This window comes from Jatropha curcas, chromosome 2, assembly GCF_041381405.1.
Source record: "Jatropha curcas cultivar XTBG-Jc1 chromosome 2, XTBG_Jcur_1.0, whole genome shotgun sequence".
In the NCBI taxonomy this organism is placed as follows: domain Eukaryota; kingdom Viridiplantae; phylum Streptophyta; class Magnoliopsida; order Malpighiales; family Euphorbiaceae; genus Jatropha; species Jatropha curcas.
The window spans coordinates 5,764,187-5,784,283 of NC_143152.1; the positions used below are offsets into that span (position 1 = coordinate 5,764,187).

The 20,097-nt window shown below is 27.9% G+C and overlaps 3 protein-coding genes across 4 annotated transcripts; 2 read left to right on the forward strand and 1 right to left on the reverse strand.

The window, feature by feature from the left end:
• The first annotated feature begins 1,557 nt into the window (after nt 1–1,557).
• Nucleotides 1,558–6,823, forward strand: LOC105635832 (cytokinin riboside 5'-monophosphate phosphoribohydrolase LOG7). Its single transcript, XM_089718495.1, has 7 exons — nt 1,558–1,821; nt 2,765–2,862; nt 3,931–3,961; nt 4,281–4,380; nt 4,511–4,581; nt 5,901–6,044; nt 6,278–6,823. The coding sequence occupies exons 1-7, from the start codon at nt 1,714–1,716 to the stop codon at nt 6,371–6,373; spliced, it is 648 nt and encodes a 215-aa protein (XP_089574621.1). The 5' UTR covers nt 1,558–1,713; the 3' UTR covers nt 6,374–6,823.
• A 3,299-nt stretch (nt 6,824–10,122) lies between these two features.
• On the reverse strand, nt 10,123–13,189 carry LOC105635833 (2-Cys peroxiredoxin BAS1, chloroplastic). Its single transcript, XM_012218955.4, has 7 exons — nt 12,876–13,189; nt 12,656–12,730; nt 12,052–12,133; nt 11,877–11,956; nt 11,084–11,209; nt 10,594–10,707; nt 10,123–10,435 (listed from the first exon to the last, which is right to left on the reverse strand). The coding sequence occupies exons 1-7, from the start codon at nt 13,086–13,088 to the stop codon at nt 10,319–10,321; spliced, it is 807 nt and encodes a 268-aa protein (XP_012074345.1). The 5' UTR covers nt 13,089–13,189; the 3' UTR covers nt 10,123–10,318.
• A 207-nt stretch (nt 13,190–13,396) lies between these two features.
• On the forward strand, nt 13,397–14,817 carry EMB3114 (Mitochondrial transcription termination factor family protein). Of its 2 annotated transcripts, XM_012218957.4 has the most exons (2): nt 13,397–14,104; nt 14,591–14,817. In XM_012218957.4, the coding sequence occupies exons 1-2, from the start codon at nt 13,466–13,468 to the stop codon at nt 14,651–14,653; spliced, it is 702 nt and encodes a 233-aa protein (XP_012074347.1). In that variant the 5' UTR covers nt 13,397–13,465; the 3' UTR covers nt 14,654–14,817. The 2 variants fall into 2 exon arrangements, with proteins under 2 accessions (XP_012074347.1, XP_089574269.1); XM_089718143.1 differs by lacking the exon at nt 14,591–14,817 and having other exon boundaries at nt 13,397–14,573.
• The last annotated feature ends 5,280 nt before the right edge of the window (nt 14,818–20,097 follow it).

Sequence of the window (20,097 nt, forward strand, 5' to 3'; positions counted from 1 at the left end):
TTTTCTAAAAAGAAAATCAAAATTTAAAATTAGGTGCGGGGTTTAATAGAATTGTTTAAAGTGTCATTTTTTTTAAATTTAGTACTATGTGATTATATGTCATTGGTGTTAATCATGATTCTAATTTTTTTTTTTTTTTTTTAGTTACATGAGAAAGCAAGAAAAAAAGGACTACCAAATCATGATAATGAGACTACTGATCTTTTTTTTTTTAATAAAATAAAGATACGGGCTAAAAAATCGTCATAAATAAAATATAAATTCAAATTTATGAATAGATAATCTAAAATTTTCTCATGCATTATAGTTTAATTTCATATGTCCAAATTCTAAAAATAATTGTGCTTTAATTTATAAATAAGCATTTTATTGTTAACTTATTAAATTAAACAATTGAAATTATATTTTAATTTTAAAATATCATAACAAATAATGACGCATAAATACTTTGTACACTGACTAAAAGGAGATCAATTTATTTCAAAATCAAATTAAAATTATTATTAATGCAAAATGATTAAAAATTTTTAAAATGTCTTTTAAACTTTCAAATTGTAGGCCTAACTAAAAACTGAGGGTTTACACGTGAGCTGCATGCTTTATAATAAGATAAAAGAACTGAATAAAATATTAAAAAAATATAAAATTTATATGTAAGTAAATACGTGGACTTGATTGTGAATTTGTGATAGGGATGTAATTTAATTATATATATATATGAAACTGAACAGATCATAAATTAATATTAAAATTAATAAAATAAATAATAATAGTAATTGCTTTTATTTGTTCCAATTAGAAAGTTTTTCTTTTCTAATTTAAACTTGACATACAATCCCTTCATAAATTAATTTTTCTCTAAGTATTACTCCACTTTTATAATTAATAATCAAAAAAATCCAAACTTCTTTCAAAAATAAAATAAAATAAAAATTATAATATTTTAATTAATTAATAATTAAATATTTTTGTTAATTACATTAAAAATTATTTATTTTATATTTAATTGAATTAGACTTTTAATCTTTACTGTAAAATTAGAATAAAAAGATTTTTGAGTAAATTATACGATGTAGCATTATTTCAAAATTTTATTCAAGGCACGGATTTATTTTGAATAATAAAATAATAAACAGAGAGTTGAAATTGGATAGCTGGAATATGTAATGACCACTGAGAAACTATCCACTGTTTCGCATACATCCAAGTAAACTGCACCTCAGAGATTTTATAGTACCTTTAAACAAGTTGACTCGCGTTCACGTGGCAATGGAAAAATTATTGATCCCATCCCGTGATTTATGATTTCAAGCACTCTGCCACGTGGGACACACTCATCGTTTATTTAGCATACTGCGAAGCACAATATACAAGCTCCATTTCTGTAAATTTATTATTGCCACTGGGATTTTATCAATTTTTTATAAGTATAAAAACTACCATCCAATCATTCATTTATATCAACCTTTTGTCTCTCTATACAAAATAAATAAAAAAAAATAAAACTAATTTTTTAATTCTAAAATAAGAATGTAAATAACAAAAAGCCTATTGCTTGTGCAAGGCGTCATTGCTAGTTTGAGGGATTTTTCTATATTTAAAGAAATACTCACTTCGTTCTCATTCCCAACCCTCTCCTATCCTATTTGTTCTCGGAGACCCATCATTTCAATACAGAAAAACAAAGAAAGCAACAGGGAAAGAAAAGGAAATATGGAAGAGACCAAGTCAAGGTTTAAGAGAATTTGTGTCTTTTGCGGTAGCAGTTCAGGCAAGAAAGCTAGCTACCAAGATGCTGCTGTTGAGTTGGGCAAGGAACTGGTAACAATATACATATACATATACATGTATTATCTACCTTTATATATATTTAAGTCATTCATTTCGAAAAGCACAAACGAAAAATCCTAATTTAAACCCATTTGTGTTTTCTCATTTTTCTTTCTGTTTCTGGGTTTTAGAAACCAATACCCAATTTTTATTTTTTATTTTTTTTAAATTTCGGATCCATTATTAATGCAGATTTTTCAGTTCCCAGTTTTATGTTTTGGGGATTTTTTTAAGATTTAATGTGAGGTTTCTTCAAATGGGTAGTGCAATGAAATTCTGTTTTCATTTTTCTTCTCTAATTTTCTGCCATTGATCATAAAGTGTTTGTTGTTTTGTCAAATTAGTTATTTTAATTATTTGATTTCAATTCTGAAGTGATTTGCAAGTTGCAACAAACAAGGTCTGAACGTGGGCTTATGATTGTTTTTGGGTTAATTATGCTATTAAGGGGGAGAGAGAAGAAGGTTTTAGGGTTTATGTTTGGCATGAAAGGATGCTAGCTGTAACCTGCCTGTCAGTTGAGCAGACTTCTTGCATGATCCTTTGTTTTTTCTCCAATTTTAATTAAAACATATAATAAAACCCATTTTAAAAATTTCCATTAAAACATATAATAACACCCATTTTAAAACCCATTAAAAAAAAATTTCTTCACAACAAGATTAAAAAATTGCTTGCTTGTTTCTGGGGAACCAAACGTGCGATCTTGGTATCATGACTTCTTATAAGCATGTTCTTGCACTTATAAAGGACCAAAGCTCCATAATTTTTGTTTATGGAGGTTTGCTTATTTCAGTCAGTATAAGGGGGACTTGCAGCTTATTATTACTGTCGTTGTCATGTAACTCATAACAGTAATTTTTGTTGTGTTGGTGTTGATGATTGGAATTCGTGACACTTGTTAATGGGGTTTGGTTTTCGATGAATTTTCAAGGTGGACAGAAGGATTGATTTGGTCTATGGAGGTGGGAGCGTGGGATTGATGGGTCTTGTTTCTCAAGCAGTTCATGATGGTGGGCGCCATGTTCTAGGGTTAGTCTCTTTCTCTCTCTCACTCCCTATTTTCTTTTTCTTATTTGGTCTTTATCTTGGAATGTCAAGTAATAATATTATTAAGAAAAGAAAGAAGAGAAAAGGATTGGTTTGTTTCAAAAGACAAGCATCATTTTTTCTCATGATGGTTACCTTCTCTCAAGGGAGTTTGAAATGGGTTGTTTGTATTCATTATTATTATTTTCTTTCTCACTTGTCTGAACCAACGCAAGTTTCCCAATTTTCTATGAAAATGGAGTTTTCTCTTTTCATTTCTCCAACCTGCTTAATGGCAAACATCATGGGACCTTGCAGCAATAAGTGAATTCTGCAGTTTTTCTTTTTAATTCCTTGCTTTAAAAAGTTGATACTAATTAGCTCTAACTGATCAATAGTAATAAAATGAAATGTTTTTTAGATGGTAAAATTTCGTGTTCTAATCCAATTGTTAACCCCCTTATATATTAGTGATAAATTGGCTTTGGAGTTACTTACAAGTCTTGAGATTGTGAGTTTCAATCCAAACTTAATTAACCAAAAGAAAAAGAACATGACCCTTCTATGTTGATGATGAATTAGCGTTTATAGGGAGTCTGGACAGGTACCCTACCTTAATGATCATTTTTTCAGGAACATGGTCTATGCTGCACAGTACAGTATACTTATCTATAAGTGTTTGATAGTTAATGTTGAGGAAGGTAGTCTTTTAGTAGTCTGGGTAAAGCAAAATCTGTTTTGGTCCTTGCAATGTCAGTCCAATACCGTGTCTTCCTGTTAAGAAAAAAGGAAGCTGAAAAGCTTTGTTAGAAAAGTATGTAACCTTTAGGGCAGTGATTAGAGACTAGAGTACTTTTCTTCTTTCTTTCTTTCCGAATTAAAAAGAAAAAAAAAAAAGGTCGTGTTCATGAATAGTTTAAAAGGATCACCACTAGACGCTTTATCTTACAAGAGTAAAAAGACCCTCTTACCCTTTGTCAAATTTTTTATATCAGTGCTTTCTTTTTCTATTTCTCTTTCTTATTACTTCAAGTAAATGGCCTTTACTTATAGTTTTTGATTCTTTTGCAGGGTTATTCCAAGGACACTAATGCCTAGAGAGGTGAGTTGATACAGTAGTAGTAAAGTGGGAATTTTTTTGTGCCCTTTTAATATTATAGCGTGCGATAATTAATCTTTACTAGGGTGTAACTGCCTTTCCATAGAAAGGGAGATTACTTTTTGTGATAGATAACTGTATGCCTATTGCTGCATTTATTTTGCTTTGAGGACAATAATAATGTAATAAGCCCATTTGATTCTTTGTTTACAGGATAAATTGTTAAAATAATTTGTGGGAATTTGTTTTATTGATTTGTTTTTTAGAAAATTATTAAATTAACTTAGTGATTAATTAGTAACATAAGATAATATGGTTGCAGATAATCGGTCAGACTGTTGGAGAAGTGAGAGCCGTCTCTGATATGCATCAAAGAAAAGCTGAGATGGCACGTCAAGCTGATGCCTTCATTGCTCTTCCTGGTAAGGGTTTTGAATTTCTTTCATAAATTTCTCTTTGTCGGGTCTTAGATATGATCCATAAATCATGATTATCGGTAATTGACAAGTAATTATATATTATAATCATCACATGTTACCTTTATAATTACAGGGGGCTATGGCACTCTTGAAGAATTGCTTGAAGTCATTACATGGGCTCAGCTTGGCATTCATCGAAAACCTGTAAGACATTTGTTCCTCTTGCTCCATTTTTCTATTTGTTGTGTTTAGGTTTTGAAGTGTTATCTACATGCCAGCTTCTTTTGACCAAAAATGAAAAATTTGCGATAAAAATTGAGTTATATACGAAAAATAATGACGAAAAATCAAATGTCAAAAACGGCAAATAACAAATTTCAATTGAGAGAGAGACATGTTGGAACACATTATGTTTTTCGGTTTTGGTTTATTAAAATTTAATACCTTACAAAAACCTTTCTGATAGAAGTACTAATATTGATATAACTAACTAATTTTCTTCTAAAATCATATGTTAATGATTGTACCAAAGGGACAATGATTGTCATTTTAGGGTTCTTAAAATCAGAACAAGAAACTCATGAGAAGTCAACAATCAATGCTTTAAAGGTAGGTTTCCTATTTTATAGGAGAAAGTAATTAAGATCTTAATTATAGGAATAAGAGAACTAGTATAAAATAAATTTAGAAGAAGTTGTAAAAATAAAGAAAAGGGCTTTGAGTGTGGTAGAGAGAATCCTAAGTAACAACTATGGCCAATATGTTCCCCGCAACCCACTTACTATTTTTTTTTTTAAAAAAAAAAAGAAAGAAAAAGAAACTATCTGATTAAGGGAATCAAAGACAATAAATATATGGGTTTGATACTTTGAACAACCAATTGTATTGTAATGGGCTCGTACAACTGAATTTTAAATGCTATTTTCAAACCCTCTTACAGAAAAACATTTATGATAGACTCCAATTGTTGCATAGACATGATGTCGTTATTTGGTCTGAAATTAGAACAAATGTACAAAGTTCACACGTCAATTAAAATATTTGTAGCTGGTCTCTAAAGCTAAATGAAACATGTTTGATGTGTTGTGTTTCTTGAGTACATATTAGTGTTTCATGTACTTAAATGAAAAATATCTAGATGTTCCCCTTTTTTTTTTTTTCTCTTGGTCAATAAATTTCATCAATCAATCTTGTTAGATAATTAAGCTAGAAGCTTCAAAGAATCAAATCATGTGGTATTCACATGGAAAGATAACTTAAGATATGCTTTTCCAATCATAATCATGGTTCATGATTTGAATTAATTTATTTATTTAAATCATATATCTCCTTTGGAATGGGAGAGAAAAATTCTAAAGTAGACATAAAAAAAAAATGCAAAAATCTCTGGTCAAAAGGAGGTGCTTGTTAGGTGAGTTACTTTACTAGTTGTTTATCTGGAATTCTAGATGTTGAGACTTTGATGTTGTAGTTTAAGCAATGATTAACCTTTATTTTAATTTTTTTTAACAACTTTTTTGCAGGTGGGTCTACTGAATGTCGATGGGTTCTATAACTCGTTATTGTCTTTCATTGATAAGGCCGTTGATGAAGGCTTCATATCGCCAACTGCACGTCGTATTATTGTTTCGGCACCAACTGCCAAACAATTGGTCAGGCAACTTGAGGTAAACAATTTTTTCTTTTCAAAATATATGTAGATGCCTCTATTCCCATGTTTTCCCATTTCTTTATAAAAATAAACTTTTAAGGCATTGCGTAATCAACTTATAGCTTAATAATCGAGTGTTATTATGCAATGAAAATCGGCTTTAACGAGCTCTCGATATTTCAGAAAGAAAAAAAATTAGTATTTGAATAAGAAATATTAACTTTTTAGTTTTTTTTTTGTATGCAACAGGAATACGAACCGGAATATGATGAATTAACATCGAAGCTGGTGTGGGAGGAAGTTGATAGACTAAATTATGTGCCTGGATCAGGAGTAGCTACATAGTAGCAAAGAGTGGTGATTTTGAAGGGGGTTTTCTACTTTTGGCTAGTCAGTATATACCTTTTTGTTTATATAATATATACATATACGGTATAGAATACCGTAGTAGTCGGAGCACAGGAAGGTATTTCTTTTTTGTCTTTGTGGGGGTGGGAACAGAGCTAGTAAAATGTCTCAAATGTGTCTCAGTCAGACGTATACAATGTTTGAGGGGGAAGGAAAGGAAAAGAAAAGAAAAGAAAAGGTGCTCTTAACTTGCCCTTTTTGTGGAAACTGAGAAAGAAGGAAGGAATCAGTTAAATTAAATTCAAAGCCTTTTATGCTAATTTGTTTTGTTAATCCAAAAACATTTAATTAGAGGGCAGGAGGAGTTTGTAAAGTCAAAATTGTCTATTCCTTTTGAGTGGTCATATGGGTGACTAAAATATATAAATATTCTTTCTTCTTCTTCTTCTTCTTCTTCTTATTTATTTATTTAATTAAATATACACATTGGAAGATGAAGATCTTTCCTGGAAGCTGTCTGTCTTGTTTGTTCTTGTTAGACTTGGTCAAACTATAATGCAACAATTAAGCATTTCTTTGCATTTTTTTTAATTGCTGTTTATTAATTGGCTTGTATGTTTTGGGAAAAACGACAGAAGAATTAGAGTGAAGTTTTACTCTTTGCTCAATTGATCTGTGAATGCTCAATCGAACCGACCAGGCTGTGTTTAATAAGCTACAATGCAATGTAATTAATAATATTTTTAGTATAATGTTTAAGTTAGTGTCTTTAATTATATTAAATTATGTTTTTATCAAACATAAGAGTTGAAAGACAGAGTACTGTCTTATTATAATTAAATTCCTCCGTCCATGACTTGTTATGTCACTTTGCTAAAAAAGAAAATTGCATGGTCTGGTTTCTGCGTTTTGATAGAGAAGCTTGAGAATTTTCTATCCCTTGTCTTTGTTGCCAAATGGAAATTTTTTTTTTTTTTACAATCCATTGATGTAAAGAGAGAAAAAAGTAATTTTTTTTTTAAATACCTAATGTTTCTCTTGAAAAAAGACTCCCAACGTACTAAATACTTGAAGCATAACAATTGTATCGAATGCATGCTTTGACTCAAATCAAACGATTCAAGAAATTAGTTACAAATTTCTTACCATAGTTTTACATTCTAAAGAATTAGAATATAGTGAAAGAAATTAAATATACTGGAAAAATAAAGCAATAGTGGGTAGAGCATTTTATTGAAAATTACATTAAAAAATCATGCATGGAAAATGTTTGGAAATTTAAAGGAAAAAAAAAAAAAAAGACTTGAAAAGATTGGCTTTAAAGTTGTTGTAGGTAGAGTCTTCTTTTGTGTCTTCAAAATAATTTTTTATCTTTATCTTTATCTTGGTTTTTTTTTTTTTACGGAGAAAAATTATTCAAATCAGAATTTATTGTCATTGTCAAGATATACATATATTTATTACTAGACCGTGATTTGTTGTATTTGTCTTTATCTGAGTTAATTATTAAAATTATTTTTTAGCTGTTTAATTTAAATTGTCCACAAGGTAAACATGTAATTAATCCAAATCAAATAATTTATGGATTTTAACTTAAATTAATCAAATGACTTTAAAAAAAATGCAAATATAGTAAACAATTAATATATTAATTAACCATTTCACGTTCAAAAATTAAAAATATATATTAAAACAAAGGTAGAAAAGTAAACGATAAATATTACGCTCTTCTTCCTATTTTATTTGCATTATTTGATAAAACACGCATATTAAAAATTTAGTCATAAAAATTATTTTACCATTTTTTACCCTTCATTAAGATATTAATAAAAAATTTTCATTTAATGAATGATCATAAAAATTATTATGAGAAAAATAATTATTTACGTATATAAATTTAAAAATCTTATAAATACTTTAAAGTATAAAAAAATAATAAATAAGTAAAACGAAGAGGGAGAGAGTATTTTATTTTAAAAAAAATTCAACAAGAATATAGTATAAAAGAAGTGAAAAAGGAAAGTCAACTTTGAGACTAATTGATAAATAATAACTATAACATATAGTAATCATGAATACGTGGTTGCCTATTATTGGTTGAAAGTGTTTCGCGCATAACACATGGAAACGAACTTTGGGTAAATTATTGCAACCTTCAACAAACACAGTACGCATACAATATTCCATTTTTCTGGGAAGATTATTATATAATTAACCACCATTTTATAATTACTTATTCCCTTTGTTCCCTTAAATTTCAGGGTTTTTGACTTTTCACAAGAAATAAAAAATTATTTAATTATTAGAGAAAAATAAAAATAATTGACTAAATCAACTTTTAATTAATATTCATTTAATTGAGACAAAATTTAGTACAATTATCTAAATAAAGTAAAATTTAAAATAAAATAATTAATGTTTTTTTGATTTTTTCTAAAAGTGTCACCTAATTGAAAAAAAAAAAAAAGAAATGTTAAATTTAGATGAATTAGGGAATATTAAGCTGAAGGTGGTGTTCACACGTGAGTCACATGCTTTGTTGTTAATAGAGTTTAATTTTGGTTTGTTTACTAATTGATTACTGTAATCCATCAAGATTGTTAGCTTGTCAAACAAATATCTGGTCAGCAAATCCAATGCTCTTGATTTTGTTTGATTAAACTTAGATTTGGGATATAATCTACTACTCTATTAAACTCCTAAACCTCCAGGTTTATGGGGTGTAGATTATTTTGATACTCATCGAATTTTTAATCGTAATCGTAATCGTAATGTTCGCTTGTTGGTGGGTCAATTTTTTTATTTGTTGCCGGAAGGAAACACTGACGTGTCTCATTAAAAGAAATGGAGTCTTCTTCAAGCCTTTGAATCTCCTATCTCACCTTAGGTACTGTTAATTAAAAATTAAAAATGAGATTAAAGGCATAAAAATAATTACTTTTCTTGTAAACAAGAATCTAATTGGTTTTCAATTTTCAAAAAAAAAAAAAAAAAAAAAATCTAATTGTTTTGCACATCAACGTCTACTTGAATCAAGCTGAGTTATAATTTATTAATGTGTTATACGATATTTTTTTAATTAAAGAAAATTCATCTTGAATATAGCGATTTTTTAAATTTAACACTGCATATGAAAGTAAAGTCATTCTCAACATCAAACCATTATCTCAAGTTTATACACCAAAAACATAAATTTATAGTGATAACCAAGATTTGATGTTAGGTGCTCAAAAAAATTTTGAAAAATTAAAAGGGCAAAGTAAAAAGTAAAAAATTTCACTAAATTATATAGCAAATTAAGAAAAAGGGGGCAGAAGCCAATTCGCCATGTACTTTTGGTAAAACACACTAAATTTTTTAAGGACCTATTTTACAATTGGTAAGATTATACAATAATCCATGCTAGCAACAAGCAATTTAAATATACAGTTAATACGATTTTTAAAATAATGATTTTCACATTTTAGTATCGACTAAGTATTTAATTAATTTAAAGTCGGATTATTTAAAGCATCCATTGGATCAAAATAAAATTTTAGAATACTACATAATTTTTCATAATAAAAAGCACAGGTAAATTTATACATTTAGGCCCCGAGTTTGTACTTACTTGTGTGTCAAAGGTGAATTCCTTTTTTGCCCTTTAATTTTAACAAACCAAAAGTTGCCCCCCAAGAAAACATCATTCGATTGTATATAGACTTTCAATATTAGCTGGATTATGTTTCATACAAGCACGTAATAAATAAGAAACAAAGTGAAGCCATTTTGTTTGCTGCATTAATTAATTGACAAAAACAACCAAGTCGAGTTCTCTGCAAAGCACTTATTCCGGAAACTGCTCATCAAAGCTCTTTAACAAAAATTACATGAAAATGGAAAAAAAATTTACATCTCCTATCTGAAATTGATTGGAAAATTTGGAATTTATTGCTAACCCCTCTATATTGCCGCAAAGTACTCCTTGCTCAGCTTTGGGTCTGGCTTCATCGACTTCTCACCAGGCTTCCACCCTGCTGGGCAAACCTCATCTGGATTTTCTTGCACATATTGCAGTGCCTGATGCAAACGCAAAAGCAACGAACAAGAATGTATTAGATCATAACCAGTTGTATCCTAAATAGCATTTCTAAAGTTCTACAAACTGAGTCAAGCTTTGTCAATAATATCTTTCAATTTTAGATAATATTTATCATGTGTTTTTTTATCACAATCACCTGGAGTGTTCTCAATGTCTCATCAACACTACGCCCAATAGCAAGATTGTTAATGGTGGAGTGTTGGATGACTCCTTCCTTGTCAATAATGAAAAGTCCTCTCAAAGCGATTCCCTGACATAATACCAAATGTCACAAAAGAGAAGCATGAAAAGAGGTGTTATAAACTCCATAGCAGTAAAGGGACAGCTGTGATAAAATATGAGAACATGGATCCAACACATTAACTAGAACAGCATTCTGGCTCGACTTAACAATATTGCCGGAGAGGACAACATGCACAGGCTACATAATTGGATAGTGCAAAACAAAAGTATCAAACAATAAGACTGTTAATGCATGAAAAGCACATTTTGTGTGTGGGCACGTGCACGCATGTGTCCTTGCAAATTTATCAAATGAACTAAACAAGGAAAAGATAGAAAGGAAAATAAACAAAAACCATTATGCTATTAAGAACAAGATTAGACAAATATGGATATATTTATACCTGATCAGGGATTAGCACACCGTAAGATTTTGAAATTGACTTGGTGACATCAGATATCAAGGGATAGTTCAAATCTCCAAGACCACCTGACTTCCTATCAGTTTGAACCCATGCAAGGTGGGAGAACTACAGATAGAGTAGCATAAGCGATCAGGATCAACAAGCGAGTAATATTAGATTTTAACCTAAAAGCATAAGAAGCTCTGCAAAGCATTCTACAACACCTAGTTAAAATTGTAATTACGCAATGCATGGCATTACTAAAGAAAGACAAAAACCTAAAATAACAGTATTCAGCAATGGTAAGAATGCAACCTCAACTAACTCTAGTTATAAAGGAATATTTTTTACAGGCAAAATCTACGGAGTTAAATACCAAATTGGATTTGACACCTCTCTATTCTCACATCAACCAAAAAAATGGATAAGGTACTCAAGGCAAGGTTAAGTGGGTAAAAAAAATATGAAAAATTTACAAAAAAATTTTCATTGGCAGCTAATGCCCATTTAAATTCTATCACATGAAAAAGCATAGACGATCTACTTGGTTTAAAACAATATTCTAAATGAGATTGTCTGGGATCATTTAAAGATAGAGAAAAATAAATATCGCCATACAAACAAATCCACAATCCACCATTATCAAGGAGATTTTCTAAAGCCATAATCTCAATGAGTATACATGCCACAAGCAGCAGTGCATTAGATAAAACTAAAACTAAATATAAAATCATTATCATTGCAAGATAAAATAAAGGAAGTCTATGGTTTTTCTTCATGATAAGAAACTTACCACACTGTCAACTGAAACACCCAATATTTCAGTGTTTAGCTTCTCAAACTCACCATAACGGTCACTGAAAGCAGTGATCTCTGCACACAAGAGGGTTATAATGAGAGTATAATAATCAGCATTGAGCATCCACTGTAACCTAAATTTGTAAAATTTTTATTTGTGTCCAACAGACCTGTGGGGCAAACAAATGTGAAGTCCAACGGATAGAAGAAGAGAATCACATATTTCTTCCCAATATATTCTGAAAGTTTAACCTGAAACACCAACAAATCAGTCAAAGTAGAATAGAAATATGTTACACACAACACAGAGTAGCATCCATGAGGTTATAAGAATACAATCTATCTTCTCATAACAATTTTCACAATGTAGCTTAAATATAATATCATCTACAAGGTGGACTGCAAAGTCATCTTCCCTAACAAATTAACAATTGACAACCTAAAATAAATTACTAAAAGACCATAATCCAGTTACAGTCCCATCAAACTGGAGCCCTCTGGAAAGAATTAACATAGAGTCCTATCATTCAACATTTTTAGCAACAACTAGTTGCTGTCTGCAGTCACATAGCTGCGACCCCCTCCAAACCATGGAAGAATGACTAACTATAGAAATTTGTATATGTAAACCCAAATTTCTCCAGATTCAAGACATTTTTACAAATGAACATGTAATAGAACATCTCAGTATTATTTATTTAACATTAGTTTGATAGTTGCAGAAACAATTCATAGCCAAACTAACACTTCACTTATTCGCCTCATTACACTTACCTTAATGAACTCCTGGTCAAAAACAGCCTCCGCCTCAAAATCAGGTGCTGTATTTCCGACCAGCGGAGCTTCACCCTGCACAAAGAGATACAAAAACGAAAAAGAAACTACATTACAGAGTTGTATTATGAAATATAATTATCGCTATATGTGACACGTTAATACTCTAATCAACCAATTTTTGACTTTAAAAACAACGAATCTAAAAAGAAACACTCACACTGGCCTTTACAATAAAACTCTTCCCCGAATGAGAGCCACGAGCCATTGATATGGATCGTGGGGCGCGGGATTGGAGCGGCTTGCGGTGGCCGAAGAAGGATTTGGGGAGAGTTAGGTTTTGAGAGGATTTACAGATAGGAGAAGCCATAGATTTGGTAGTGGCGGCGATTGAGGAGATGAGTCCGGTGGTTGAAGTAGCGGAGCAAGCCATTTCTTCAACTTCAAAGCTCTCTGTATCAAATCTCTCTCTTCACTGGTTATTATTACACTGTCACAATTCAAAGTCTAAGGTGGAGAAATTGTAGGTGAAGATAATATCCTCCTCCAGAGAGTTAGGTCTTTAATGGATTGGGCTTTATATCAAAATTAGTGGGCCCAACCCATAAAACATTAGGCCTTAGAATCAGATAGCATTCGCTCACCATCCTCAAATCGTAATCTTGAAGCCTTATCCTTACCCCCAACAAGTCACAACTTTCTTTCATTTTTTTCTTTTTATATAATTGAAAATTATAAATAAAAAAATAATAGTACCATTTCTTCTCTCTCACAACTTCACAAGGCAGAACCCCAATCCGCCATGTAACAATGCAAAAGCAACTCCATTTTCTCTCCAACCACAAATCCTCATTTACTTATCCTAAAACGCACAATTTTCCTTCTCCTCGCCATGATTTTCCCTCATTTTCTTGCTCACGAACTCTTCACTTTCCCTCCCTTTCCTCCAAAACAAACACAGTTTCCCTCCCTCCTAAGCCTCCCAAATCAACAGAAATGCCTCCGGTTCCTGCACCTATTAATAATCCTTCTCCTTCTCCGCCGACGCCGCCGTCTCCGCCGTCCCCGTCGACGGCTTCCAATGCCGATTTTCAAGAGAAAATGCTCTACCTCGATTCAATTGGCCTCGACATATTCTCTCTCGTCGACCACCACTGTCAGCTCATCCTCTCCGCCTCGCTTGCGGACATAAAATCGATTGTTGATTTATTTACTTCTGTGAACTTCACCGCCGTCGAATTCCGCCGGATTGTTTCTATGTGTCCTGAAATCCTCGCCTCCAATGCATCAACTATCCTCGCTATCTTCACTTTCCTTCTCCGAGAAGCCCGCGTTAACGGCTCCGACATCAAGCGAGTAATCAATCGAAGGCCCAGATTGCTGGTCTCCAGCGTCAAACACCGGCTGCGTCCGACCTTATATTTCCTCCAAAGCATTGGCATAGAAGAGGTAAACAAGCATACATATCTACTTTCTTGTAGTGTGGAGGACAAATTATTACCAAGAATTGAATATTTTGAGAAAATGGGATTTATTTTCAGAGATGCTAAGGCCATGTTTAGAAGGTTTCCTCCATTGTTCAATTACAGTATAAAAGAGAATATTGAGCCCAAATTGAATTATTTTGTGGTGGAAATGGGGAGAGATTTGAAGGAGTTGAAAGAGTTTCCTCAATACTTTTCATTTAGTTTAGAAAATAGGATTAAGCCAAGACACCAATCTTGTGTAGAGCAAGGTGTGTATTTTCCACTGCATGCTCTATTAAAGACTAGCGAGGAGCAATTTCTGGGTAGATTGGAAGTCTGTTGTAATTCTTCAATTCCATTGAGCACTTCTCCATTGTCATGTACAAATTATCATGTTGATTCTAATATAGAATAATTTTTGAAAAAATATTCGAAGTACTGACTTTCTTTCAAACCCTTGATTATTCAGATCCCCATTGTTCAATCAGACTGTTCTGAAATACTTTTCAGCTTGATTCAGCAAATTATGTGAACCAGAGAATTGATGAAGTTCTTCATCATTATTCATTAATAAGGTTTTGGGTTGTTCGGCAAAGTTAGCTGATACAGTACTGTTCTGAAATACTTCGCTTGGATTATTTGATTAGGCTATATTTACTCACTCCAAATGGAATTACTAATAGAGTTATTACCATTGGAATGTGATCACCTGCAAATTAATTCCATCCACCCATAGCCAGAAAAATTGAATCAGGAAATGAAAGCTTCAACTTGACATTTGGATGCAATGCTTTAATAAACAAATGATTTGAGAGTTTCTTGTACATTTCAAGTGAAGTTGTACAATCCTTTTATCGTGGAGAAACTGAATTTTCATGTAGGAGTCACTTATATAAGGTGTCATTTAAACAATACAGTAGCATTTTTAAAGCCTGCCAACAATTAGTAGTTGCGAAATGAAGAAATTGGCAAAAATTTATTGACTGAAAAGGCAATCTCAGTTCTGGTTATGGTGGCACATTGAAGTGCTTCAACAAGTTGATCAGCATTTGGAATTAAACGCACATTTAAACGACGCAAACTGATATCTTTAGTAGTGAAATAAGGAAAAATATCCAAGTTTTCTTTCATGTTTGAAAGTCAATAATCATCCATTATAGATTAAGGATGGTTGTACTAAACAATGAACACGATAAAAAAGAAAAAAAAAATTCATTAGAAAATATGAATTTAGATTTTTCATAAACATAATTATTTATCTTTAAGAGAATCAACTTTTGAAATAATACAAAATTAGTCAAATGTCCGGGCGTTAGAATGTACAATTTTATTTTTTTAAGAACTTTAAATAACATTACTTTTTAACAACATATTATTAATAACATATGTTATTGTGAGCGAGAGAATTGAGAATATATATAGATGAGTAGAACAAATAATGAATTCAATGAATTTATCATTAAATACAATAAACTTATTATTAAGTTTATTAATTATTAAATACAATAAACTTATTATTAAGTTTATTAATTATTGAAAAGAAATCGCAAAAATCAATTGTTAGGGGCCGATAATTTGTTGAAAATAGAAAATTAAGAGTTTTATAATTTAATTTTTTTTTAATTAGATAATCAAATAAAGAATAATGAAAAAAAATTCATGCAAGCAACTACATTCTTAATATTGTGTCACATCATCCAAAAAGGATTCAGCTTTTATATATTTAGATAGATAGATTATATGTATCTTTTAATCATGGATTCTTTTTTCTCAAAAATAATATGAGGAATGATGATAAAAATTTTGATTTGATTATATTTTTCTTATTTATAAATTTAGTAAGTAGGATTTTATTGAGATATATTTATAAAAACAATTATAAGATAGTTATTAAGTTGACAAGACGTGAAATCTATGGATTTTGTAAAATTAATGTGGAATTTTATATTTTATTATTTGGGATCGTTTGTTTCCGTAAAATAATTTATAAGAAAATATTTTTTCAATTTTTCATTGTTTGAGGCATTTAGGAAAATAAATCAACGGAAAATATTTTACTGGCCAAAGAAAAATTAACTCATTTTTTAAAGAAAATAACTTCTCATTTTCAAGAGAGTAAAATATTTTTCAGATATTGATAAATTTTATAAATCCATATTTTTTAATTCATTAATCATTGTAGACACTATCATAGTCATTATTTACCAGCGACTACCACCACTGGCTACCACTACCGAGGCTTTCATAATTTTTATATATATTTTTTGCATTCTTCTCATATTTAACAATAAGATTTTTAAATTATAAAATTTCTATTATTATTGATATTTTTATGGTACTAATTCTTTTTATGACGTGCGATGCATGTTGACTATACTTGTAATTATATGCTGATTTTTATACTCATTTATCCTTTCTATTTATATAATTAAAATATAAATTATTATTTAGATTACAATAAATATAGTGGTTTAATATATATAGTAATTTTTTTTAATTGTATATCTTAAACTGTAATATCTCATTAAAAAATTTGATATATTTGTTTCTCACTTTAAAATAGTAATTTAAATAAGAAATATGTCATCTATATGATCTCCAATATAGTGGTTCATATATATTTTATTATTCGCTAGTTGCTTTTATTTTTTTATTTAACTACCAAATTGATTTATAAAAATTATCATATAACTTTTATTTTCTGTTTTATAATTAACTTACATGTTTTGTTAATAACTTTCACTACAATCTATTTTAGTAAATAAATATACTTTAACAATAGAAAAAAAATTAATATAATATATTAAATTAAATATTTATAAAAATTATTTTTTTTATTTTTATTTTTTTATTCAATCAAAATCATGAAATCATTTAAAAATTTTATTAATAAAATTATATTCCTTAATAGAATGAATAAAATTTGAATTAAATAATATATCAATATAATTAATCAAATTTGAGATGTTTAAAAATAATAATTTTTTATCTTATTTTTTAACAAACCAAATTAGAGTGCAATTTGTAATTAAAAAAATTTAACTATAGCCTTTTAAAATTAAAATCTTAATTATTTAGATATATTTTTTAAAAAAAATCAAAAAAATAAAAATTTTCAAATGCCTACTTCTCAAAAATATTTTTCAAATGCCTCATATTTACACATATTCATTTAAAATAATAATATTGAAGATAAATTATAATAATAGTAAATAAAACAATAAATAATAAATAATAATTATAAATTATTAAAATTATTATTATTAATTTATATAATAATATAATAAAATATAATATAATCAGACATAATAAGATAATAATAATAAAATTTCAAATTTTGAAATGTTTAATTATCTATATGTATTTATCTATTGAAAAAAAGTTAAAAAAACATTCAATCAAATTATAGAGATATTATATATATATATTTATGTTAAAAATGTTTAATTGACTACCAAGATTATTTTACAGTATCTTAAAATTTATAAAGACAATATATGAAATCTCATTATTTCCTCTCCTTATTCTCACTTTTGTATAAAATATAGATAGATAGATAAATACATAGATATAATAATAATAATAATAATATATTATATATATTTCTAAAATTAAAATTTTCAATTGTTCATCATCCCACACACACATGTTCAATCTATTTAAAAATAAATTTTAAAAACTAAAAATTTGAAATTTGAAAGACTTAATTATATATATTCTATTTGAAATTTTATTTTTTAAAAAATATATCCAATCAATTTATACAAACATAAAGAAAAAATAATATTATAAAATAATTTATATTTTTTTTAATTATGTTCTAAATAGAATGTTTTAAATTATAATAAAAATATAATCAAATATTTAAAAATATATTCTAGTTTGTTTTATGATGTGCGTCGCTCGTTTTTGTTGCCAGTTTAATACTCTTAATTTATACTTATTTATTTTCATATACAATGTTAACTATTTATTATAATTTCTCTCTTATATGGTGTATATCTTTTTAATGTTAGAATTTCATCTTTTTATTGTAGATGCATAAATAGTTTAAAATAAGTTAAATATTCTAATCAAGTTAAATCTAACTGAATTTAGGTAATTTATATTTAAAATAATTGATTTTAATAATTTGTATATCTTTTAAGTTTAAAAATTATTTATACAATTTATCAATTTAAAAATATTAATTTAAATATAATTACTTAATAAATAAAAAATTTGAACTCCAATGAATTTTAATTTATACTAAATATAAAAAATATTTAAATTTATATTTAAATTATATAAAATTCATTTAGACCAAATAAGATTCAAATAAAATCATTAATATTTCATAGAACTTATGAATAGTTACAAAAATTTTAATTTTTTACATGTTTGACTTTATTATATATGATATTGTAAAGAAATTTTCCTTCACAATTTTTAATCAAGTGGTTTTACTTAATAAAATGAGGGATAACTTTTGAAACTAATTTTAGGTAGGTAAACATATAGGATCACCTTATTTTGAAACCATACCGAATTAAATAAAATTAAAATGAATTTTCAAAATGAAAACAGCTTCAAATTAAATATAGTTCAAAATTTAATCAGTTCAATCGGTTTTACATGCACTTTTAAGTTGGTCAATTTAAGCCTTTCACTAAAAACAAAAACTGAATAAAAAAAATTCAGTTGATCCATGCAAACTAAAAACCAACCTAAATAAGTTTTACCCGATGTTAAAATCCTTAAAATTAGAAAACATCCCTAAAATTGCAAAGGGATATAAGTTCACTTTTTTTAAAATAATCTTAGACCATTAATTAATATAATATTTAATTAATTAATCTAATAATAATATTTTTGAACATATTGAATAACTCCAACTAAGTGCAAAATTGACAAAGCATATCGTCCAATTCCTTTCTACTTACTATTTATCATTTTCTTTCTCTCTTTATTTTTAGTTATCTGATATGGGATAAATGGTTTAAACTTGATATATATATTTCACACAAATATATTCAAGATAAAATTAAAAGAACTATCAAATTTCACATAAACTATTAGATCAATTAAATATTTATTATTTTTATTATTGTATAAGATTTTTTTACCTTTATTGCCATATTCCAATTATTTCTAAGAGTATTATAAAAGAAAAATATCACATGTTTTTAATAATAAAAAAAGAAAAATATTAGGTAATTATTTTTTATCTTAGATAATCGTCTATAAAGAAAGTGAAGAAAAAAATTAATTAAATATTCTCATATACACCACTTTATCATTTATTATTTTTTCCAAAGAACTAAAAAAAAAAAAAGTTAAATAACATAATATTTATATGTAATATAATTTCAAAATTTTATATTTAAAATTTTATTCTATTTAAAAATATATCCAATCAAATCATACAAAGATAAAAAAGAATATTAATAAATATATATTTTTTCTATTTTTATCTCTCTCTTAAATAAAATACTTTAAAATATAATCAAAATATAATGAAATAAATAATAAATTTTCAAAATAAAATAGAAAAATTTTCAAATGTCTCACTGTCATATATATTTGTTAAAAAATAAATTTTAAAAAGATAAAACTTAAAATTTAAATACTTAATTATTTATATTTATTTATTTTAAAAATAATTTTTATAAATTATATCCAATCAACTAATAGACTATATATATAAATTTCACATAAATATATTCAAGAGAATATTAAAAGAAATATCAAATTTCACATAAACTGTTATATCAATTAAATATTTATTAATCTTATTATGTATAAATTTTTTTTACCTTTATTGCCATAATCCAATTATTTCTAAGAGTATTATAAAAGAAAAATATCACATATTATGTTGACAATAATCATTATATGTTCATTCTTTATACTCATTATATGTTCATTCTTTAACTTATCTAATTTTTTATTCATATAATATTAAATTATAAATTTTTATTTAGATTGAGTTGTTAA